Source organism: Pseudoliparis swirei, chromosome 16 (assembly GCF_029220125.1).
Source record: "Pseudoliparis swirei isolate HS2019 ecotype Mariana Trench chromosome 16, NWPU_hadal_v1, whole genome shotgun sequence".
Taxonomy (NCBI): Eukaryota; Metazoa; Chordata; class Actinopteri; order Perciformes; family Liparidae; genus Pseudoliparis; species Pseudoliparis swirei.
This window is the reverse complement of record NC_079403.1, coordinates 10,853,161-10,875,858: the sequence shown is the minus strand read 5'-3', so window position 1 is coordinate 10,875,858 and position 22,698 is coordinate 10,853,161. Positions and strand designations below refer to the sequence as shown.

Below are 22,698 nucleotides of genomic sequence, written 5' to 3'. Positions count from 1 at the left end.
TGTGCTGGTAACTAGGGGTAACTAGCGAATTAACCACAAAGTGTTGAGCGAGTAAAATCAGGTAAAAAAGCGTTGCAAATATTCAATTCCAACCGCTGAAATCTTTCTTTGGTAATGCAGAAGGACATGAGGTTGCTGGGCTCTCGCATAATCAAACAGCGGACACGATAGCCAGGTCAACTTCTTCTGACATTTAATAAGTGGGACCCCAAGATGGCGCGATTGAGATTCTGACGTCACGTGAATACGCTCTATTGGTATGAATCTCAAGCCACAATGCCTGAATCTTCTTAAATATGATGCACATATGTGTATCATAATGTCTATCCCTAACAATGATGTCATGTCAACTCAAAGACATTGGCTTTATGGAGCAACAGCAGGTGGCATAATTAATGCACAGTGCATTCCAAGTTAGTTGTGCACCATTTGGTAAAAAATAAAACTATAATCGAGCATAATCTGTTTCTATTAATATGTGTTGTTAAATATTAATTTAACTCATGAGCATTGTAGACTAGAGGGATACAATTGGTGATCAGAACCCTCTGAACCCCCTGAAGGGCCCACGATAGTCCCCGCGCCCCAATTTGAGCCACCACTGCCTTGATGAAAAGATCCTTTCTGCTGTAGAAGGTGACAGTTCAGTTGTCCAACCTAACGCCCGCCTTCTCAATTCTTTTAACCAATAAAATGTACCCTCCTTATACTCCTAACCAACCATACACGAGCCTCTCCTTGTTTTTGCCCAATCAGTTTTGAGTACCGACTCCTCTTTTCACAGCCCCAGTTCTGACCAATCAGGAGCGAGGCCGCCTGCGCAGAGGGCTGGGCGCGAGAATCGGCGGGATGGACAAAAATCATAACGCCAAATAGAAAAGTACAGACAAGTACGACAGAAACAACCGGCACACCGATGAATGAAAGTAACGTGTTCCTCTCGTCTTGGTAGTGTCCGCTTTTATGTCTCGATATTGACTGTTGAGAAACAAATAACAGAAGACAAAGAAAGGGACGCGTGTCTTTGGGGAGATGATATCAACAGCGAGTGAATCTCCCCCACCGAGCCTGTAGTTAATGTTATGGACTGTACTTTGCGTTAGCTCCCTGGCTAGTCCAAGACTGCCAGCTGCAGGCTGCCGCGTCTCCGGAGGAACGTGCGATGACTTACAGCGATTTCTATGGATGAACATCTATTAATGACACTTAATACGTTGTCATGGACAACGTGAAAGCGCGCAGGTGAGTGCCGGTGTTACTTCATCATGCATCTTTGCTATCTGTTGGCCACAGTCGCCACTGCCTCCGGTAAAGATAACGTGTTATAAAGTTACGTGTTGGTATCAATGTGCTTATTGTATATAATGATAATACAGGAGGGGCGTTCACACTCTGTTTCCTCTCTGACAGCATAACGTGCATGTGCACCTGCACAGTCATATACCTGATGAAGAGTAACGAGCAGTAATAATCATATGGTACTTAATAGTTCATAACGTAATGTTATATCTCCCAGAAGCCTGGCTATAGCTGTGGATAGTGTAACACATAAACGACTCTAAGTTGAAAACGAAAGCTCGTGAATCCCGTATTTAAAACATGGGTGTAAATATTGGTGGGTATAATACAGTATAGAGTGCATAATATTTCCTATTGTCAAACAGCAGTTATGTAACAGAAGCATCCTTGGAAACACATTACTCGAAAGTGACCACTCAGTCTTTATTATAACAGCTAAATAAAAATGAGTTGTAAACCTTTATTTTAATAAAGGGACAAAACACATAAAAAGCTCCATCAGATAAAATGTTTGTGTTTTTTTCTTTTTTCTTGTTACTCCAAGAGAAGAAGAAAAAAAACTCTTTGTTTTCCAAAGACCACAGTGTCAAAGAGTACCTGAGAAAACAAAACATGTTGGTTTGTTATCAGACTATAGTGACCGATGTATCATTATATAGATTATTTACATTCAATAACAGGCAGGTGCACATTAATAAGATATTTGCAATCATGTGTTATACTTATGTATGTATTACAAAATTAAGTTACTTGATTGATTAGTTTATCAACATAATAATAAATGCCACCAAATCGATAATCAAGGGATCACTTTAGTCATTTATCAGACAAAATTGCCAATAATTTGCTGGTTCCAGTTCATCAATTGTCTGGATTTGTAGCAATTCTCAGTTTTATTTCATTGAAAAATAAATCTTTGAATTGTTGGGTGGGCAAAACAAGCTATTTGAAGATGGGACGATTAACAATGAACTAATTGTTTATATCTCACACCCATCCCCTCGTGTGCATCTGGTGAGACGTGGACGGCTCTTTTCTCTCACGATTAGAAAAGCTCAGGGTTTGAGCTGGCTGCATGTCACAATACCCCATAAACAGTTTTGACTTATAAAGTATTACTCATGCAGCACATTATCACAATGCATGTTTGGACATCTGTGTCTCGTTTTACTTCTACTAAGTTGCTCAACTGATGTTAAAACTATACCTTTTACAATGTTTGACGCATATTAGAATGTTATCTTTTTATTACTCCAAGTGCAAAGAGATTATGCAGTCGGTCTGTTTTTTGAAACTTGGACCGTTAGCACTTTACCATTCCCCAGACCACACCCCAGTGCACCGCCTCTTCCACCTCAATGACACACACACTCACACACCTCTTGAGGTGAAAGAGCCTGTTGATCAGGATCGACCCTTTCCTCCAGCCCCCCCCCCCTCCCCCTCCTCCTTCCTGTTCAGCCTCAGGTTCAGACTCAGTTCCCTTCTTCTCTGCAGTTCTGGTGAGGGAATCAGGCCAAGACAACATTAAATTGCCATTTTCAAGTTTCCACACTAGCGTATACCTCTCATACACAGTCTGATACAAGACCCCTTTGTGCGTGGTTAAGTGCACGTGTGATGAGGAAGGGCTTCTTTATAGTAACATCTGTCAGGAACAGATACCTTAATTTCGCCGACCGTTTATTAAACTCTTTTCCGCCCCCACAAAGCAAGTGTTGCCCAACAGCGAGTTTTATGGGAACACAGAAGTACAGTGCTCCCTGCCAACTTTGTGTGTCAGTAAAGAGGTATATTGTGTTCTCATGTGCAGCCATGTTTATTTAAACGTTCTTTATTCCCTATTTATTTATCCTATTTATTAATTTATCTGGTTGTTTATCTATTTACTTATTGTTTCCCTCATTGTTTATTTTAATCAACATGGTTTGTTATAAAAGCAGACTTTAGTCATAAATTCATAGTATTTTTGATTAGTTCTGTACACTGTCCTGCTGTAGAGTCTAAATGTAATATAATTATAATTTGATAGAATAACTTAAAGCCTTTTTGCAACTACCTTTCATGTTTTTGTGTTTCTTTCTTTCCTCCTCATCTTGCTTGTTTTGGCTCTGATATCAAAAGAGTTACGCTCAACCTCAACCTGTGAATTAATTTTGATTATCATTTCCTGGTGCTGATACACTTCTTTGCACATGCATTACGGAAAGGAACAACCCAACATAATGAACTCAGATTAATTTGAAGAATCCACTTAAAGCAGAGTTTATGGAATGATTCAACTTCTTGTATCTTTTTTTCTTCTTCTTGGGCTCTCCTTTACTTTGAGAAGTATATTCTTAGTAATCTGGGTACAGTTTTACTGAGCATACGGTACAGATTGAAACTAAGATACTGATACCGGTGCCGTTATTAGCAATTTCCATGCAATACCATTTTCGTATACCTGTGTATGTTGGGCTCTATTGTGGCACCACCAATAAAACCTGCTCTTCTTTTATTCCCCCTCCCATATTTGTCCTGTGAATGTTTAGCAATGATGAGGATGAAGAGCTACACTCTACAGACCAAGAGAGTAAAGAGAAGAGCAAAGATAAAAAGACCCCGCGTAAAGTAAAGTGGTCCCGAGATGAGGTAAGTTTATCAGAGGCACAAACGGGTCTGTACTGAAGGAGTTTTGTAGGTTAATTGAGTGAAATGGAAATTTTATCTCAGAACCGTAATATTCCTTGCTGTTAAGTTATTCAATAAAACATTGAAAGTTGTCAGTATGTTATTGTGGATGACTGAAGTTCCTCAGAAATTATTTTTTCCCCCTCAGGATGAAAAGCTGAAAAAAAATGTAGAGCAGCATGGACCTGACTCCTGGAAACTAATAGCAAACTTTTTCCAAGTAAGTATATTTGTAATTTAATGTAACGTGTCGTCATTCTGCAATAAGATCCAGGAAAACATTTATTTTTATATTAAGAGTAGTATCTTACTATTATGCTATAGTGATCCATTTTATCATTCTAACACTTAAAAACAATCCAAACCATTTAGTAATCTGATAATTAGCATTGTTACTCAACAGGATGTTTTTAACAGTGACGGGTGCAGCGGCTGGAGAGGCAAATTTATATACAGCTGTCTGGAGTAGGTGTAACTGTGAGGTAGTGGTGTAATGAGGTGTTGTGCTTTGTGCGGCTATGTCACAGGGGAGGACAGATGGTCAATGTCAGCACCGCTGGCAGAAGGTGCTCAACCCAGAGCTGGTGAAAGGACCATGGACAAAAGAAGAGGATCAAAAGGTAAGTGGAGCTGGGAGTTTCCTGTACTGGATCTACAGTGAGACGACAACATTGGTAAATGATAGGGCTGACAGAAGGAAGCTGTGGGAGGGTTGACAGCAGCTTAGGCCAAGTGGAAGAACACAAATGCTACACTATGCAAAGCTTTTTCTTTTTTTGTTGACCTTTCGACTAACAGGGCTGTGCACATGCGCAAGAATACTTCCCGCAAAAACATGCTTTGCCCTTGCACCTTTTTTTGGAAAGTAAATGCTCCACTACGACATCTCTAATAAAACACAGACTTTCCGAGTCACGAGTTTCGAGCCTGGCCGGCCCTTCTTTGTACAGCGTGAAGCTGAGATATCTTCCCCAGCTCAAAGATGACAATGCATTCCTGAAATGGTTCACAATCCTTCAGTCCTCCACAATCTTGGCATCATATTCGAAACACAGACTTATCAATAACAGCCTGTTCTGGCAACGATGACATCACAACATTCTTCAGGAGTGATGAAAACATTCAAACATGCTGCCGCTTTCACGATTAAAGCTCTCTGATATCTGCCTCCGCTGCTGTTGGCTGTAAATGGGAACAAGTAGAAAGATGTGATTCCCTTCTTTACACCAGCTTGTAGTTTTAATGAACCCAACTAAGGGCTTCACTCCATCCATTCAGAAAATAAAAGATGCCACATCACAAAAACTGCCGACTAAATATCTCCTCTGATGATACTTGTGTAGGTTATTGACCTGGTACACAAGTACGGCCCGAAGCGTTGGTCAGTGATCGCCAAGCACCTCCAAGGGAGGATTGGAAAGCAGTGCCGTGAGCGGTGGCACAACCACCTTAACCCAGAGGTGAAGAAGTCTTCATGGACTCAGGAAGAGGACAAAATCATCTACGACGCTCACAAACGACTTGGCAACCGCTGGGCTGAGATCTCCAAGCTTCTTCCGGGACGGTAATAAAATCTTGTGCTCAGATATCTCCACTTTGAGTCAGGAAACTGTTTAATTTGCTAAAAATATGACTCATCTTCTCTCTAACAGGACAGACAACTCCATCAAGAACCATTGGAACTCCACCATGAGGAGAAAGGTGGAGCACGAGGGATACCTACAAGATGGCTGCAAGAGTTTCACCTCCTCTCATGCTGGACTGAAGAGACGTCACCACAGGCCGTGTCCTCCAACACCAACAGAGCTCCAGCACTGTGACCGCAGTCCACTGCCGACATCAGGACACAACCAGGTCCACTTCCCCTCTGGAGTCCACACCATCTGTTCTTTACATTTGTTTTATTTGTTGTCTTTATCATTTAAGTCTGATTCTCCGTATTGTAGATGGGGAGCTATCCTTATGATCCTCACAGTCGACTCTTGATGGACAGTCTCCCTGATCATTCTGGCTTCATATCGGTGAGTTTTTGTCTGTTTTCTTTGCATGCTGGTGGGAAAACTCTTTATTTTCTGGACTTTCTGTAATTATCTTCGTGATCGCTAACTCTGGACTTTCAAATCAAGCACTTGAATGTCCTGTTGTTTCACCTAACATTCAAAATCTAAAATTCTCCCTTAAATACTGAACGTGTATATCTGTGTTTTTGTCTGGTTCTTCTTTACCTCTTCCTTTCCTCCTGTCCTCTTGACCTCTCCTCCCTGACGTTTTTTTATTTCAGCCGTTCTGCCTGGATGATCCTGACAGAGAGCAAAGAATTAAGGAGCTTGAGCTGCTGCTTATGTCAGCAGAGAATGAAGTCCAACGACAAGTGCAGTGCAGAGGTCCACGTGTAAGAACACACTCCGAATGTGTGTTTGCATACTTAGTCAGCATAGCCTGCGTGTGTCTGTAGCTAACGTACACTGTAAAAAGTCATTTTTCTATTTATTAAATGAAGTATCTTATTAAATATAGTCTTAAAATCAAATCCAAGTGAGAAGATGAGAGAATATTATGAATTTTCTTGATCAGGTGTTGTCTTCTACACCTTCGCCTAACACCATTCTCAAATCCCATCTCCTCAGTGGACTTTTCATTGCTATAAGGAAAAGAAGATTTTAAGACTTGACACTAAATGGACTTTTTGCAGTGTATACATGTGAAAACAAGAATGGCACACATGTATGCGTGTCTGTAGCCTGATTTGCTGTAGTGTTGCTATAGTAACTACCTTCCCCATCTCGCTACTCATTCTGACTGGCCTGAAGCTGTGCTTGGTAGCCGCCCTCCCTCCTCCCCACATTACCATCGTTCCACACATGAACCAGCTCCTTCATCCCTTCTAGTACTCACCCTCCATGCCACGCTCAGCCAGCAGTTTGAACCAAGCACTCTCCTCTGTCTCTCCCCTTCCTATTCCGTCTCTCCCCGACACTGTTTTCACATTTAACTCACTCCATTCATGTAATGTGTCATTCTTCACAGTCAGAGACTTCATTCCAGTGTTTCCGTCGCCGCAGATCATTTCTAAACTGAGTGTTCTCTCATCCCGCCCCCTCAGAGTTCGGAGCAGTACTCGGCCTGGTCCGACAGCGTGTCAGATGACACACTGACTACAAGTAGCAGCAGCATAGAGGAGCAGGCGGAGAGAAGATCCTGGAGGGGGCCTGAGATCCCCCAAGAACCTTCGCCACAGCTTCCTGTCTCCCCCAGCAAGTTCCTGGCTGCAGAGGCCTGCGCTGTGCTCTCGACCCTGCAGACCATACCAGAGTTTGCAGAAACCATGGAGCTCATTGATTCGGTGAGAAACAGGAGGAACAGAACAGAGACCAGATGTATTTCGCAATGAAATTGTTGAACTAAAGTCATGACTTTATTAAAGATCTCCTGTAGATGTGTTTTGCTCTGCAGGACCCCGGTGCATGGAGCGACGTGGCCAGTTTCGACATGTCAGAGACGGCGACGCCGCCCCGGCACAACCAGGCAGGCTATAGCACTCTCCTGCAAGACAGGACGGTTGACAATTCAATGGCCTTCGTAGTCAACACTCCGCCTGCCGTCTCTGGTCGGGATAAGAACTGCGCTTCATTCGGTCTGGGCAGTGTCACCTCCTTGACTCCGCACAACTCATCCAAACCCACCCAGGCATCCATTGGGAGGAGGAGGAGGAGAGATAGGGGGGAGCCGTCTCCTTCATGTGACAGGACATGCTCTTCCTTCTTGGAAAATATCACAAATTCTCCCAAGAAAACGCCCACAAAGTCACTGCCATTCACCCCGTCACGAGTAAATGAAATCTTCCTTTCTTCACACGCACTAATCCTCACCTCTTGAGTTGATGTGCTGAGGTTGCATTATTCATCTGGCTAATATGCCTTGTCTGTCTGTTTCCCCAGTTCTGCAACATATCAGGGGCGGAGCATCTGAATCTGGATAACCTCACCTCAACACCTGTGTGTGGCCAAAGATGTCTCCTCAACACGCCGCTTCACAATGAGACCACACCTAAGCACCAGAAAGAGAATGATGGGTAAATAGATATTTAAAAGTAGTTTACGTGCCACAAGAGCTGGTAGAAAAGCCAGAAGCTTGCTTTGCTTTGTGGTCATTTTCCACAATAAATCTTTATTTTACCATATTGTTGGTAGGAGAGTACTCAGTGTATTATTTTCTCTGTCAACTTTCTAGTCCACGGACCCCTAAATTTCGTAAAACCGTCATGATTCCAACCCCGAGGACACCGACTCCTTTTAAAAATGCTTTGGCTGCCCAGGAGAAAATGCATGGGCCACTGAAGATGGAGGTAAGATGTCAAATGTGTCTGTGTGCATTTGAACCTTTTCACTCTCTTGATGATAACATGTTCCTATTTTGTACATTATATGGAGACCTCATGATCTCGTGGTTCTATCTAAGTGTGTGCTTGTGTGTTTCAGCTACAGCCGTTGGCATTCCTAGAAGAAGACATTCGGGAAGTTTTGAAGCAGGAGACCGGGTCAGACATCTTTAGCAGACTGGACGTCCAGCCAGATTACAGAGCATGGAAACATAATGTAGGTGGAGCATGTCCTTCTGATATTCATAAACATGAACCTGCTCTCTGTTATTTGAGGAATGAAATACTTCCAGATACACTGACTTTGATTTTACTGAGCTCAATCGTGTCTTGGACAAAACGACAGCGCTCTACTCTCGATAGAACTGAAGCGTTTATCGTTTAATTTTCCTTTGATTTCAGAACGACGGACCAGCTAGAAAGGTGCGCAAGTCACTTGTGCTGGACCCCTGGGGGAAAGACGGCCCCAGCGTCCAACTCTTCCAAGAGCAGCTCAACAACGCACAAGTATGTCGCGATGCCTGTTCACCGGGTTTAAAATCACTGGTTCAGCTCAAGTAATAAAGATGAGAACAATAAGTGGTGTAGCAAACACATGCATGTGCAACGCTCTGGATCAAAACAATGGTAAATATCCAGCTTTTGGACTTATTGGTAATGGTAGACATCACTTTAAAATATTACTTAATATGAATTACGGCATCATTATTTCCTGCATGGTTGTTCGAGCTGCTCCGTTTGATTGAACATCACATTGCAGGTGCCAGATGGAAGTATACTGACGGGCTCTTCGCTCGTCAACCAAATCCCCGAGTGCGGCCGTCCGTTGACCGCTCGTCCGTTGACCTCTGGGCGAGAGGAGCCCTCACTGGTCCCCGTTCATCCTCATCGCTTTAGTAGCCCCCGGAAGAAGAAGCTTCTCGTCTGCCACAAAGCACCAAGACACGGCGCGGTGCAGGTACGTAGAGAGTTTCAAGAGAACCATTAACGAGGTGACCCTCACAAAGCTGCCGCGGCAATCATTGATACTCATTTGTGGCCTTCTCTGCAGGTGAGTGAGTGGGAAGCAGTGGTTTATGGGAAGACAGAGGACCAGCTGATCATGACAGAACAGGCCCGTCAGTACCTGAACCCCTACACGTCGTCGGGCTCTACCTCAAGGGCCCTGGTGCTTTAAAGCCGCCCCCTCGCGGCACATGCAACACAACTCCACCCGTCCAACGACGCAAACCTCCACTGAATGAGACAATCCAGTGAAGACACATTATTTTATTTCTCTTCGGAGCAGCTATGCACTGCCAAGGAGGTCCGACAAAATGCATGGCTGCCGGTATTGTTTTCAACCCATTTATACTTCACTGCCCAAGTAGTTTCTTGTTTCTCGCGTTGGTGTGTACTTTCCTTTGAAGACACAAAACCTGGACGACGTCGGCTGTTTTGTACAGATGTGAAAAGGCTAGAGTTTGTTGAAACAACCTGCACATACAGTAGGCTGTAGAAATAGTGTTTATTACTAGCAGTGGCTGCTTCTGAGTTTTATATTGTTAATATATTTTTTACATTAGAAAGACATTTTATAACGTAACGCTACTCATTGTGTAGCTTGTTGAGCTAAACTTCCCCATTGCTGTTAAAAACCACGTACATGCATATTATGTAGCTTTTTATTGACACCCGTGTATTTTTAAAATCACACCATGTATTTTTATCTCAACTGCTACAGTACAGGATATAATGTTAACCATTGTTTTACAATTAGAGAGACAGAGATACAGTTACGTGTTTGTTTTTTTAGACAGCGGTGTTACATTGCTGAACGCCGATCGGTGGTGATGTGAAGTTTTTGAGGACGGAAAAAAAGAAACTGTCAGTATTGCACTACTGAGTTGATTTGGCTGCTGAGGAAGGAGCAGCGTCTTTAAGGGCAAACTGGATGGCACTTGTGATGGTGTCTTTTTCTAACGACGCGTTTCCCTTCCAAGGCGATGGTGTCTGTTGAGACATCGGTTGAATGTATTTCATTGCAATGTACATGTGTAAAAACCTCGAAATGGAACGGTACCTTAATGTTTGTTTCTGTTTGTTTTTATTTATTATCTGACATCTCTAAAGCTTAGATATTAATATAAATCGGACACTATGAGTTTTTAAGAAAGTTTAACTTTGCTAACAAAACAGCCTAGCAGAAAATGAACCAGTTTTCATATCATCAGTGTTCTACGACAAGCATTTGGCTGAGAAGGATTGACTTTTCATGTGAAGGCTGTAGGTTTTATTTATTTAATGTCTACTAATTTATTTATTTCTAAAAAGAAAGAAAAAAACATTTCAGAGAAATTTTAAAGGAATTTTATTTTATTATTTTTAAATTCAAAATCAGGATTGGGCTACCATTCAGTTTCATTACTCCAAGTTAGAAGAACATGCACTGCCTCTAATTCAGTACATCAGTTTATTTCCCTCACCAGGCGAGATCTAGCAAATAATCATCGTGTTATATTTGTGGTCTTGTAACATATAGCTAGCACATTTTCTTCCTTTGATTCAAACGTGTTCTTCGCTATTAGCTAGCAGGACTCCATCTCCGACCTCTAATCATAGACAAATTGCACTTTTTACTCATCATTTAATTTCAAGTGTTTGTTCATTCTGATGATGTAGCTCTTGTCCTTATTTTATTTTCATGTTGGCCGTGTGTGTGTGTGTGTTAGACAGTTGTCTTCCCGTTTCTAATGAATGCTGACATTACAATCCTGCTGCTGGATGATCTTTTCTCCTGTTCTGCTGCAGAACGTTGTGCTTAAACACGCTGAACACATTGAAGCCTTACGAAAAACCTTTTTAGACCGATGGCTCTTAGCTAAAATACTGCTGACACGGGCTCTTGAGCAAGACCCCAAACCTGCTCCTCCTTTATTTGACACTGCGCAAGAATAAAGGGCTTATAAATTGAAATGTTAATGCACAAATTATGGTCTGATTCTGAAGAAAGGTGCTGCACTGTGCTTCCATGTTAACAGGATGATTCATGTCACCCTGAAACAAACCGTCTATAATCTGGTGGAGCATCACGGCAGAATGGTCTTCTTCGTATTATCGGCATTAGCAGATCCAGTATCAGTTATAATCTGGATTATCCTGCATTAAGCATTTGAGTGAGAATAAGAAGGGAATCTTGTCAAGGAGATCAAGTGGAAAGATCAGGAGTATACAGTACAACTCTAAAACAGAAAACTAACAGCCACACAAAACTGTTTTTTAATCTGGTGGTTGAGATGTGTCTAATCTCTATATAATTGTGTTAAATGTTCTCTTTGTTGGTTTGACTTGTGTTTGTACATTCCATTTGTTAAATTTAAGTTAATATGTTTGTATGTTAACAACATTTGGCCATGTAACATCAATTAAGTACACATACAGGATAGTAGCAGCTCCTATATAATACTGTAGTTATGCATGTGCAACACAAAATATGCTGAATTTGGCTTTAATCGAAGAGGTGAATCAAACTATGATGTAACACACACTCTGTATTTCTGTAGAATTTACATTTGAAATCATAACCACGGTACCATAGAAATCCTGCCAACTGTCTTTGTAATCATGTACTTAATTTGAACAGAAATAAATGAATATGTTGCATGACATCTGTGGCATTTTGAATCCTGTGTCTAAATTCTTGTTGTGGAGCTTCTTCTCTCCGCCAAGTGTCTCTGTACAAATTAGTGTAGGTTCCATGGTATTTCCCACGTAATAAAGATTTCTTATGATCCTTTAGTTTTTCTGACATGCTCCCAGCAGGCATTGCAACCTCTTGAGCTCTTGCCAAAAACGGATTCCTTGAAGGACTTTTTTCGTGAGGAAAATGAAAATCCAAACCGCCACCGTTGTTCGTATTTGGTCGCGTTTCCCCAGGTGGAGTTGACAGCCATGCAGGTGAATTGTTTGCTTGTGGCGTTGACAGCTTAGTGGTTTAAGCTGATGTGTGTATATATATGTTGGGATACTGTCAATTTGGCCTGGGGTCCAGGGACACGAGCCCCCTCCACCAGAACAAGAGGCCTCTCCACAGGGTCAGCTGCTGGCCTAAAGGGGCCCACTCACCCATGACTTAATGCCCCCGGGCTCTATTGTCCTCAGGGCTGTTGGTTTTACAGGCCCATTCACTCAATTGCCCCCCAAATGGATGGAGGCAAGGGACGTGACGACTTGCCTTATGCTGAAGGAGCAGCAGTGCACATGGATACAAACAATGTGCACATCAACACACGGGCGTCGCATGCACGCCATGTCCACTTCATCAACCTGTCCTCCCTCCGCTCTCGAGCCGCGTACAAGGGGGTCTTTTGTTCTGGACTGACCCGCACTAAGAGTTGAAAGATGTCAGGGACCTTTAGCCACTTAATTGGTTATTGGCAGAAGCCCCCCCCCCCCTGCACACACACACACCTTATGCTTCATGCATGTATTCAAGATTCAAGGGAAACAATTCTTAGATTATTATTATTTTACATTTAGTTATTGAGGTCAGGACACATACCTGTCGTAGGCTTGCCTTGTTGGACATACAACGCTGTTATTGTGAGATTTATTCAAAGTGAATAATATTTTACATATACTTTCAAACTTGACGCACACCATTGACATCATCCAGTACAGGTCCGGTAGCCTCTATAGGTCTGGACCTCGGGGTAGCGCGTCATGGACGATGTAAGGTGTGTGCTCATGTTTGTGTCTTCCTTGTGCTCTGAGGACATGAAACGGATCCAGCAGGCGTCCGACCGAACCTCCCCTGCCTTCTTCCTCTGAGCACACACCCAGGAGTGTGCACACAACCTCACGCACACATACACTGTTGGCCTTTGTGTCTGCTAGACAGCAGATGGCAGCCCATTATTGGGCTGACAGAGCAGTCATCTGGCAGGCACCCTGTTACCCTTCCTCCCCCTCGCCTCCCCCCATCCCCCCGAAGAAACCAGGCACAACACAGCATGGATAGGACACTTTTAGGCGGGAGAGTCTACAGCCCTGAGGGAGTGTGTGTAGGTGTGTGTGTGTGTGTGTGTTCACATTTGGACCCTGGCCCTTCCGCCCTATATAGGTCACTGTTTCCACTTGTGTGTGTCACCGCGTGAGGTACGCCAGTCCTTGTGAGTGGACGTTTGCCATGTTTTGAAGCAACAGCTACAGTGGATGATTAATGTAGGCATAAAAGTAACTTGTTTCTGCACACTACGACTTAATGTGAATTTGAATTAATTACCGTATAACCACATGTGAGTATCCCACATTTATACTCCATGGGGCTACCTTCGATGAGTGATATTTCTCCTCCTATACACATCATGCACAGACAGTAAATCTCATTAAGGGAGGTACACGTTGTTATCTTTCATATCCTGTCATATGTGTTCATTGTAGGTCAGAGTTTGAAAGTAAAGTCCCTCCCTTTGTCAAAAGTGAAAGTCGTAAACTCAAGATAAGTAATAACAGTAACAGCAGCGTCCCACACCAATATTCTCATGAATCAGAGCGACCGCGGTGGAGCGGTCTCTCTTTGTAACATTTACACCCTTCCTTGCGCAAGACATGCCGCCCAAACACTGGCCCCAGAGTGACTGCCTCCTACGGCCTTTATTACAAAGGATTATACAACAGTGAATATAATAATGGTGGAGGAGGAGGAGGAGTGTGTTTCCCCACTGAGGTCAAGGCCAAGGTTAGGGATTAGGTTTGGTGTTTGTGTCCTCGGGAAGGAGGTAATCTACAGCCCACCCCGTAGAGACCCCGCTCCGGGGACATGCTGGGAGGCACCACAGATGAAGAAGACGACATGCGATTTATAAGGGCTGCTTGAGCGTTGCCGGGGCAACCGGTACAATCCCTGGTCCTTTGGCGAAGCTTTCAGCAGGCCTCAATCACACTTCCTTTTCACTTGAGAGAGGTTTTTTTTTCTCTCCTCTGACAATGTTAAATAGGAGGCCCACTGTGTTCAAAGTAAAACAAACAGTAGCCGAAGTATGAGGTAATATACGGAGGCATGTTTACTCAAATGAAAAGATGAGAGAGCCTGTAAGGCTTTATGGGTTTATTATAAAATGACATATTAGGCAACACATAACATACATATCAACAGCGTCGAAATGAGCAGATGAAGTCAGGAACATGCATGATGGAACAAAATGTGCACAGACAATAGAAATAACACTTCTCTTAAGTAACAGCATTAGTCATGAAAAAGGCTACATTTGATCAGTTAAACACCCCGTTGCTTCATTGATGGCCGCTAACTCTAACGTTATTGTTTCCATAATTGTATTAAAATATGTATTATATATTCAAAGCCTGCATTTAATCTTGAGATGCTGACAGATAGGGCAGAACAGCAGCTGCTCAGCTCTCTGCACATTCGAACATGTTGCACTTGTGGAGACGCCCCCATCAGTGATGTCACACCAGGCATACATCGGAAATAATGGGCACAACACATTCTGTGACATCACCGATAGGTTTGTACACTCACAAGTCGACTTCTTGCTTCCAGTAATGCAGTCAAGTCAAGAATACCAAGTATGGAAATGAGTAAGAGCCCACATGAGGATATATAAGACCTCCGTTCACCCACATACTCCCCCAACGCAGCCCCACCAAAGTGAACACAGTCCAGCCACCCAGGACAAAGAGGTGGGCCTCTTAGTCGCCCTCGAAGGCCCCGTTGGTAGCGCCCTGGCATTCAGTCTTTTTCCGGCATTTGGACAAGATCCTGCGGAGCAGGCCCGAGTATCTGTGTGTCTGAGGTTGGGAGGCCACGGGCTGTGGCACAGGGATCTGGTGCCTCCGCACCGGGAAGGGGCCCTCGTTCTCACTGTGGCCACCATCCAGCACCACTCCTCCTCCTCCTCCTCCTCTGCTCCCCCTCCTGAGTGCCTGCCGAATGTGTCCACTGGGGGACAAAGAGGAAATAACAAACACAAAGGCCCTGTTTATTCCTCATGACCCAAATTCCACCGCCAGCAGACAAGGCCGGCCCGGAGCAGCACAGGGGGCTCTGTGTGGCGGCGGTGGTGTGTGAGCACGGCTCAGTGGCCGGCTGTCAAAAACAAATTCTCCCTACTGACAAATAAACTGCAAGAGAGGGACAGCGCACTATCAAATCACTTTTGCTGCAACACTGAATGTAGCATTGATACAACTTAATTTTGTTGTCGCAATCCATCATAAATGTTCCCAAGAGATTTTGATTGGGCGATCAAATGTTTTCATAACATTTCAGGGAAAACTGCAGGGTCTTCCCTTTCCCTCCTGCTCCTCTCTAATGAGATGCTGTGCAGTGAGAGGGGATTCACTAGATTGTGCGTTTGTGCGCGTGTGTGTGCACGCCTCTATGTACGTGTATGTTAAGGCAGGGGTGGGGGGAGGGGGGGGTAGGGTGATGGGTGTAATCAGTGTGCTTTGTCAACTAATGAGGGACGAGAGGGGCCACCTGCTCAGGGGCGCTGGGCGGAGAGCAGTAGGGATGGGATCTAGGAATGGGGGATGTGTGTGCGTGTCTTTCTGTGTGTGTGTGTGTGTGTGTGTGTGAGGTAAGGAGGTGGGGCGGGGGCGGGGGGTGGGGGGGGTTCGGTAGTTGAACAGCTGGTGGGTGTGTGCGTGATGTTTATGCATGTACTTGTTGAGGGGGACGTGTATGTTTGTTGTTATGGTGTTGTTATGTTTGTTGTATGCTGTGTGAGTTGTACACTTACTTCCCATGTCTACTGCATACACCTGAATCGTTGCAGGTTGAGCTTCTCAGGGATAAACTCCCTCGTAGAGCTTTTGGAGGAAGATTCACCTGCGAATATGAACCATTGAGTGCGAGTTAAATATGTCCGACAGATGTCAGAAAAATAAACGTTAGGCCTATACTTCCTCTGGTATCTTCTCTTATCTAGCTTCTACTTGTTTTCCAATTAACTCACTGAATCATATTCAGCTCTAATTCTTAAATTTGATACTACACTTCCCATAATGTAACGCAATAATGCTTTTCATTAGACTATCCATGCCCTCTAAATGGCCTCAGGTTTCAAATGCCACAACACCAGTAGCCTATGTGACATCTGCTTTTCATTAGAATTTCTTTCAAAATGTAGATAACATTGATGACATCACTGTGACATCATCAGGGCTAGGACATTATACTACAACTCTTTTCACCAGCCGGGCATCATTTAAATATTCATGAGCATATGCAACAATCAAAATTGAAGTTTGGGGGGGAAACACTGAAGTTCATCACACAACTAACTCAACAAAACACAGCTGAGACGTACACAACATCTCAATTCAAATAACTAAATGAAGTTGTTAAAAATAACCAAATAGGCTCTGACGTCGGCAGAACATCACGTGTTTGTGGTGTGTGTGAAACGTGAAGAAGGGAACGTGTGACATTCAGCAGCAGCACCAGTGCATTGCTGAGCTCATTCACCGGGCAGCCGACCAACCTGGCTCAGCTCCATCACACAGGAGGCGGGGAAGTAGCCCTGCTGGCCGTCCAGCAGCCGCCCGAACCACCTCTCCTCCTCGAGTTTGGGCAGCACCAGGATGACGTCACCCAGAAACAGCTCCAGCTCGTCGGGCCAGTGGGGCCTGTAGCTGTGCACCACTACCATCTACCGGTCACAGGGAGCGTTACAGCCGGATTGTGTACATGTGATTTTACAATGACTTTAATAAACGAGGTACAGTTTGTTTTATGTTGCGTTGATAAAAGCTCGGATCACATTACATTTCATTTAGCTGACGCTTTTTATCCAGAACGACTTACAATCATGTTACATTCATACACCGTAGACAAAGCTACAGGGAGCAATTCAGTGTTAAGTGTTTTGCTCAAGGACAGATCGACTAGGGCGGGGATTGAACCGCCAACCCCCTGAACCTGATAACCACTGACCCCCAGTCACTGTCCATGATGTTCTGTGCAGTTTCCAGGTTGGACTCAGTGAATGGAGAGGAGTATGTGTCAACATGTATAGAGATGAACTGATGTGCAGTGAAATAAAAACCCTAAATGTGGGTTGACTCTTCATAATCTGTTGCTCCTAAATACGGTCTGTTTGTCACAGGAATTTGATGAATTGAACCCAAATTGGAGCCAGAGGAAAGTCACCGACTTTACATAACATCAATGTCAAACTCATATTAATCAATCTCCAGTGTATTTAAGATTTAGAAAACTATAAATAATCATGTTGGGATTATATTTCTGCTGTTTAGGACTGACACACAATGTTCAGCGAACAACCTGCAGTCAATGATACATTCTGATCAATGCATATCAGATGGATGTCTGAATAAGGGAGAATATTTAACTTGCCGTTTCAGCTTCTGCTCTGTATCGACACCTCCCTGTTGACCAATGAGGAGAAAAGGAATCAGTAAAAAAAGTCTTATATAAAAAAATCTGAATTATTTTCTATAAATGCATGTACATAAGTATCTCTACAACCATGTCCTGTAAATGAAGTCCCCGGGGAGAGAAAACAAACGATCTATCAGGTTAGTTATTAATGATCTGACATTGTTATGTCACCTTGTCCTCACTAACAATGAAAAATGATGCCATGCTACGCCTCGTCACTGCATATATGATTCCACTCACCTTGAGGAGCAAGGACAGTGGTGAAGACTTCAAAGTGCTCATTGCTGTGCATGTAGATGCGCTGCATCTTGAAGATCTGACACTTGCACACTGACCGAAGCTGCTGCAGTCCCTCTGCACTTAATGCAGCTGACTAATCCACTGCAGCACTGGAGCTGGACCCAAACAACACGTCCCTCCTTGGGGAAAAGATAACTCACTGTCACGTGCAGCACAATAATACAATCTTAGTTTATAAAAGAAAAGTGTGTGATTATTAGAGTAAGTGTTGGGGTTTTCTTAATTTCTGAAGATTACATTTGATCAGATATCGATGTATTTTTAATATTTTTTGCTCAGCAAATGGAATAAAAGTCTTCATCTCAGAGATCATGCTTGACCACCTCATCTTTATGCCAGTGTCATGCCTATTGTTCTTTGACCATCTGGTGACATGCGAGGGAAGTTTAGGCTGCTGCCGCAGCTCGACGCGGATAAGAATTCATAATTCCACCTCTCAAGAGTGCTTGATTGATTTATGGTTATTGACTGTGTCCTATTTCCAGTGGCATGGGTGAGCAGGCACAAAGATGAATGGGCTTGGTACGTGGCGGCAGACTGCTCAACAGATGGTGATTGAACCCCACACACACATGCACACACACACATACATACACACACACACCTCCCCTTTCCCGCTCTGGTGCGATGGAGCTTGTGTCAGCGATTAAAAAGCATGCATCAACAACACAAGAGATCACTCAAACAGACAATCACATCCGAGCAGTGGAAGTTTGCTGCAAACCTGCAACTATTATGCTTTATGTTGTCAACTCCAACTGTAAAACAACTTTATTAATTATAATATATATATATATATATATATATATATATAAATGGAGAAATTGAAGCAATGTTGTAATCCTCTCAGGAGCAATACATAAGTGTCTGTGTTTGTGCACAATACTGTGTCTGAAAGTGGAGACACCTGTAACTGATTGAGACAACCCTCGTTATCTTTATCCTCAGCAGCTGTGTAAAGACGCTTGTTTGGACTGATTCCCCTTCTCTTCAGAGGTGGCGCGTGAACTCATAGCTGTACGGATCAAGGTCTTCCGTTATCAGTAATGGTCTCACTAAATTGATAGAAAAATGATATTCAACGTAATTTCTGCAGCCTTTTATGTACATGCATTGAACGTGGGCATTTTTTCACACTTCTATCTGCTCCTAATTCAGTGTGAGGCCTCCAGTCTAGACGTCATGGCCGGAGCGAAGCCTTTACATAACCAAAAATTACAGCTAAGCTGCCCGGAAGACCGAGCTGATGTTTACTTCTAGGAAGGAGACACATGAGCACTGAGCTCCTCCACGTTCAAGCTTTTATCTCTTGAGACCAACCAGGGCAGCGTCTAAAATGTACATGAAAATTCACCAAAAAATAAAAAAGCTGTTGTGCATAATTTTAGTTTGCAAGCAGAGATGCAAGTGATCCTTTGAAATACATTACATTCATAATATAGTTAATCTGCATCTGAGATGCTTTCACTGTCAACTGTTTGCTGTAGTTTCATTTAAGCAACCTGATTTAACAAAAGTAAATCTATTATAGTAGCGTTGGGTAATCTGAAAATATACAAGAAACATTGAGCATAAGTAAACCGTCAGAGATGTTGCCATTCATGCAAAGACGTATATCCCTTAAATATGTCTGGGTTCAGCAGATCATTGTGGTTAATGTTGCAAAGCACTGAGCGGGACTGTTGATGGTTATATGGATTTAATGATTAATAACGTTACAAGCCAAAAAAATAACTGCCACAATGTTGATTCATATAGTTTTTTCACAAGTCAATATTTAAGTCCTCCCCGGTTGCTGCACAGCTTCATTGAGGGAGGGGGACTCGATAATTCAATCTCTTTCACAGCAGACAAGAAACTCAGGCGTGATTCATATTTGATTGCATCTCATTTAGCCGCTTCTGGTATCGGCATCCTGTCTGTCATGACTTACTGGGACACATTTTAAAATAAGTTCTCTGTATTTTAACCATCCTATCATAATCACTGATTTCTTACAATAAATGTAACTTAGTTTACAATGTAATACTTTAAAACTAAATGTATATTTAATGGTCAGTTAATTTACAAGCAATCAAAATATGTCATATGTGGTCCTGAATAGAAACATTTAATACGAAAATGTGTTGCAAAATGCTGTTTGCCACTGACATCTGTGTATGCGTGGAAGAAATGACTATTGTCTCTGCTTGACATTATTACACTCGAGTTTTTTGTAATGCTCTTCCTGCCATCTCAAGTCAAATGTTTGTGGAAAAGAAAGGTCCCCGCTATCGCTGACTTTTTCAAATTATTCATTTAATGAAAAAACAGGGACAAAAATACCACAATCTACTGATTTTAATGTTCCATCAATAATAAACATAACAAATCAGCTGACCTCCGTGAATGCTGGGACTGATATTTACAGACGACAGAGTCACACCACACCCCTCATCCACAGATGATGAATCGAAGTCTTTTTTCATATTGCATCATTTTTGAGTCCAGATGTTTAGATGCGAAGGCACACACAGATCCAGCGGGATACAGAGTCCTTAGTGCTTCCCAAGTTTGCCTCTCCTCTTCCCTCCAGCTTTACCTCCTTGACCTCCTTTTCCTGCCCCCCCCTTTCCTGGACCTTTTCCTGAACTCCCTTTGCCTTTCCCACCCTTTCCACCTTTCCCACCAGACATGCTGCCTTTGCGTCCCTTCTTCCCTCCCTTCTTGAATCGGGCTGCGGCCTCCTCCCGGTTCTCCTCTCTCATCTGCTTGTCGACGGCCCTGTTGATGTCCAGCTGGGGCTTCTTGCTGCCCATGTGCTTCAGGAGCTCCAGCTGCTTCTGCTTCTCGGTGGCGAAGTCCCCGATGAGGGGTTCAAACTGCCTCCTCTTGCCCGTTTTCCGTGGCGGTTTCTCTTTGGGCAGGCGGTCCTGGAACCTGCCGGCGGACGCCGTGGAGGTTCTGGCCACACTCACGGCTTTGACCAGGTCCTCCTTGGACTGCTGGGGTGTGGGGATCAGACCCACGCCGGGCAGTTTCACCTTCTGCGCCCTGGCGATGTTCTTCAGCCGGTTGTACTCGTTTTTGTCCACTCGCTCCTTCTTGGCATGGGCCCGTTTGGCGAACTGGTCCTCATTTGGGTCTGCGGTCACCGGCACCTCGATCAGCCACTCCTTGGTGTCGTCCTTGGCCCTCTTGTAGCCCCAGCGCCTCCTCCAGTCCTTCGCGGTCTCGTCCCACACCAAGTTGGTCTTCTTCTTATTCCGGATGCCTTTCAGCTTGGCGAACTCTTCCCATCTCGTGGGCGCTCTCGGCTTCGGAGGTGGTTTCTCTCGGGGCAGCGGGGTGGTCTGCTCCGGTAGTTTGGTGACGATCGCCTCATCGACTCTCTCCGAGGGCTGTTTCCAGATCTCGTTGATGAGCAGCTGCGTGTTGTCGCGAGCTAACGAGCGCAGAAAGTCTTCTTTCTTCTGCCCCCTGAAGTCCCGGGACTCGATGCGGGTTTTATCAGTAGCCAACAGGTTCCCGATGTCAAACTCCAGGTCCAGGTCTTTCTGGACGGAGATGCTCTTCAGTTTCTCGGCCTCTTCTTGCTCAGCTTTAGCCAGCAGCGCTTCCACACTGCACGCGGCCATCTTGGTGAGTGCTGGTCGACGGTAACGCCGCACGTGCGGCAGAGAGAAACAGACTCGATCACTTCCGGGTCACAGTTCACGGGGAGAAGTACCACCTATCGCCACAAGAGGTGGGAGTTGCTCCACTTAGTTCAGTGATACGAAAAACTCAAATAAGATAGTTAAACTGTCTTCATCCCGAGGGAAAATGCTGTTCAGTAGATGCAATACGACATGGAAGGAGTGCAGATATTAAAGAATAAGATAAGAAGCACAATCTAAAAGATAGATCCAAAAGATAAAATGTCTTTCAAAAAAGCATTTTAATTTTAATTTGGACTCCACAGACACTAAAACTAATAAATAATAATAAATACAATTGTATAAAAATTAACAACATAGACAAATATACATTTCTGAAAAGTAAATGGCCATCTTTTTCAGTCATTTTTTCAATCCCCTCCAGACGTGTTTCAAGAACATTACATATTTCCCATCTCCCTCAATTATAAATACAGATTATGCAAAATATGTGTTATTGGCAGTGTATGTGCACTGGAGTTTGAAGTCCTCACACTTGTACTGATTTCATACTGGACCAATGATTGGCTTTCAAGCTAGAAGTCAAAAAATGATCTTGTTGGTACACAAATTGGATCCTCAGAGCATTAATATCTGCACTGCCCTCATGCAGCAGTAGTTTTGCACTGTTAGCAAGATTACGTGCGAGCTGCCGTTCAGCGGTCGCCATGTTGAGAGGCAATAGAAATGCTTGCAATCTCGTAAAAAGCTCCTTTAGCACTTTACTTTGTTTCCCCCTTGTATATTTAGTTTCCTCTGTATATTTAGTATTTTAGTTTAGTATTTAGTATTTAGTATTGTTATTGTGTTTTATTTTTATTAATGCTCTAACGTGCACCGCTGCTGTGATCCTGAAATTTCCCGACTGGGGCTAATAAAGGATTATCTTATCTTATCTTATCTTTAAACTGAAATTTAAGGTGAGCACATAAAAAAAAAGTCCCTCAATGTGAAAACCACCT

General features: G+C 43.5%; 3 protein-coding genes across 4 annotated transcripts; 1 reads left to right on the top strand and 2 right to left on the bottom strand.

The window, feature by feature from the left end:
• The first annotated feature begins 990 nt into the window (after positions 1–990).
• Positions 991–12,006, top strand: mybl1 (v-myb avian myeloblastosis viral oncogene homolog-like 1). 2 transcript variants are annotated; one of them, XM_056433980.1, is made up of 16 exons: positions 991–1,242; positions 3,834–3,933; positions 4,121–4,192; positions 4,500–4,592; positions 5,316–5,536; positions 5,625–5,826; positions 5,919–5,993; positions 6,254–6,364; positions 7,076–7,315; positions 7,408–7,800; positions 7,911–8,044; positions 8,203–8,317; positions 8,451–8,567; positions 8,753–8,857; positions 9,111–9,308; positions 9,402–12,006. In XM_056433980.1, the coding sequence occupies exons 1-16, from the start codon at positions 1,220–1,222 to the stop codon at positions 9,525–9,527; spliced, it is 2,325 nt and encodes a 774-aa protein (XP_056289955.1). In that variant the 5' UTR covers positions 991–1,219; the 3' UTR covers positions 9,528–12,006. The 2 variants fall into 2 exon arrangements, with proteins under 2 accessions (XP_056289955.1, XP_056289956.1); XM_056433981.1 differs by lacking the exon at positions 6,254–6,364.
• A 2,584-nt stretch (positions 12,007–14,590) lies between these two features.
• On the bottom strand, positions 14,591–18,066 carry si:dkey-97a13.12 (uncharacterized). Its single transcript, XM_056434550.1, has 5 exons — positions 18,000–18,066; positions 17,715–17,746; positions 16,836–17,007; positions 16,096–16,165; positions 14,591–15,293 (listed from the first exon to the last, which is right to left on the bottom strand). Exons 1-5 carry the CDS (start codon positions 18,064–18,066, stop codon positions 15,044–15,046), a joined length of 591 nt encoding a protein of 196 aa, XP_056290525.1. The 3' UTR covers positions 14,591–15,043.
• Positions 18,067–20,336: 2,270 nt separating this feature from the next.
• Positions 20,337–21,681, bottom strand: rrs1 (ribosome biogenesis regulator 1 homolog). The gene has a single exon (XM_056434565.1). It carries the CDS (start codon positions 21,674–21,676, stop codon positions 20,597–20,599), a length of 1,080 nt encoding a protein of 359 aa, XP_056290540.1. The 5' UTR covers positions 21,677–21,681; the 3' UTR covers positions 20,337–20,596.
• Between the last annotated feature and the right edge of the window lie 1,017 nt (positions 21,682–22,698).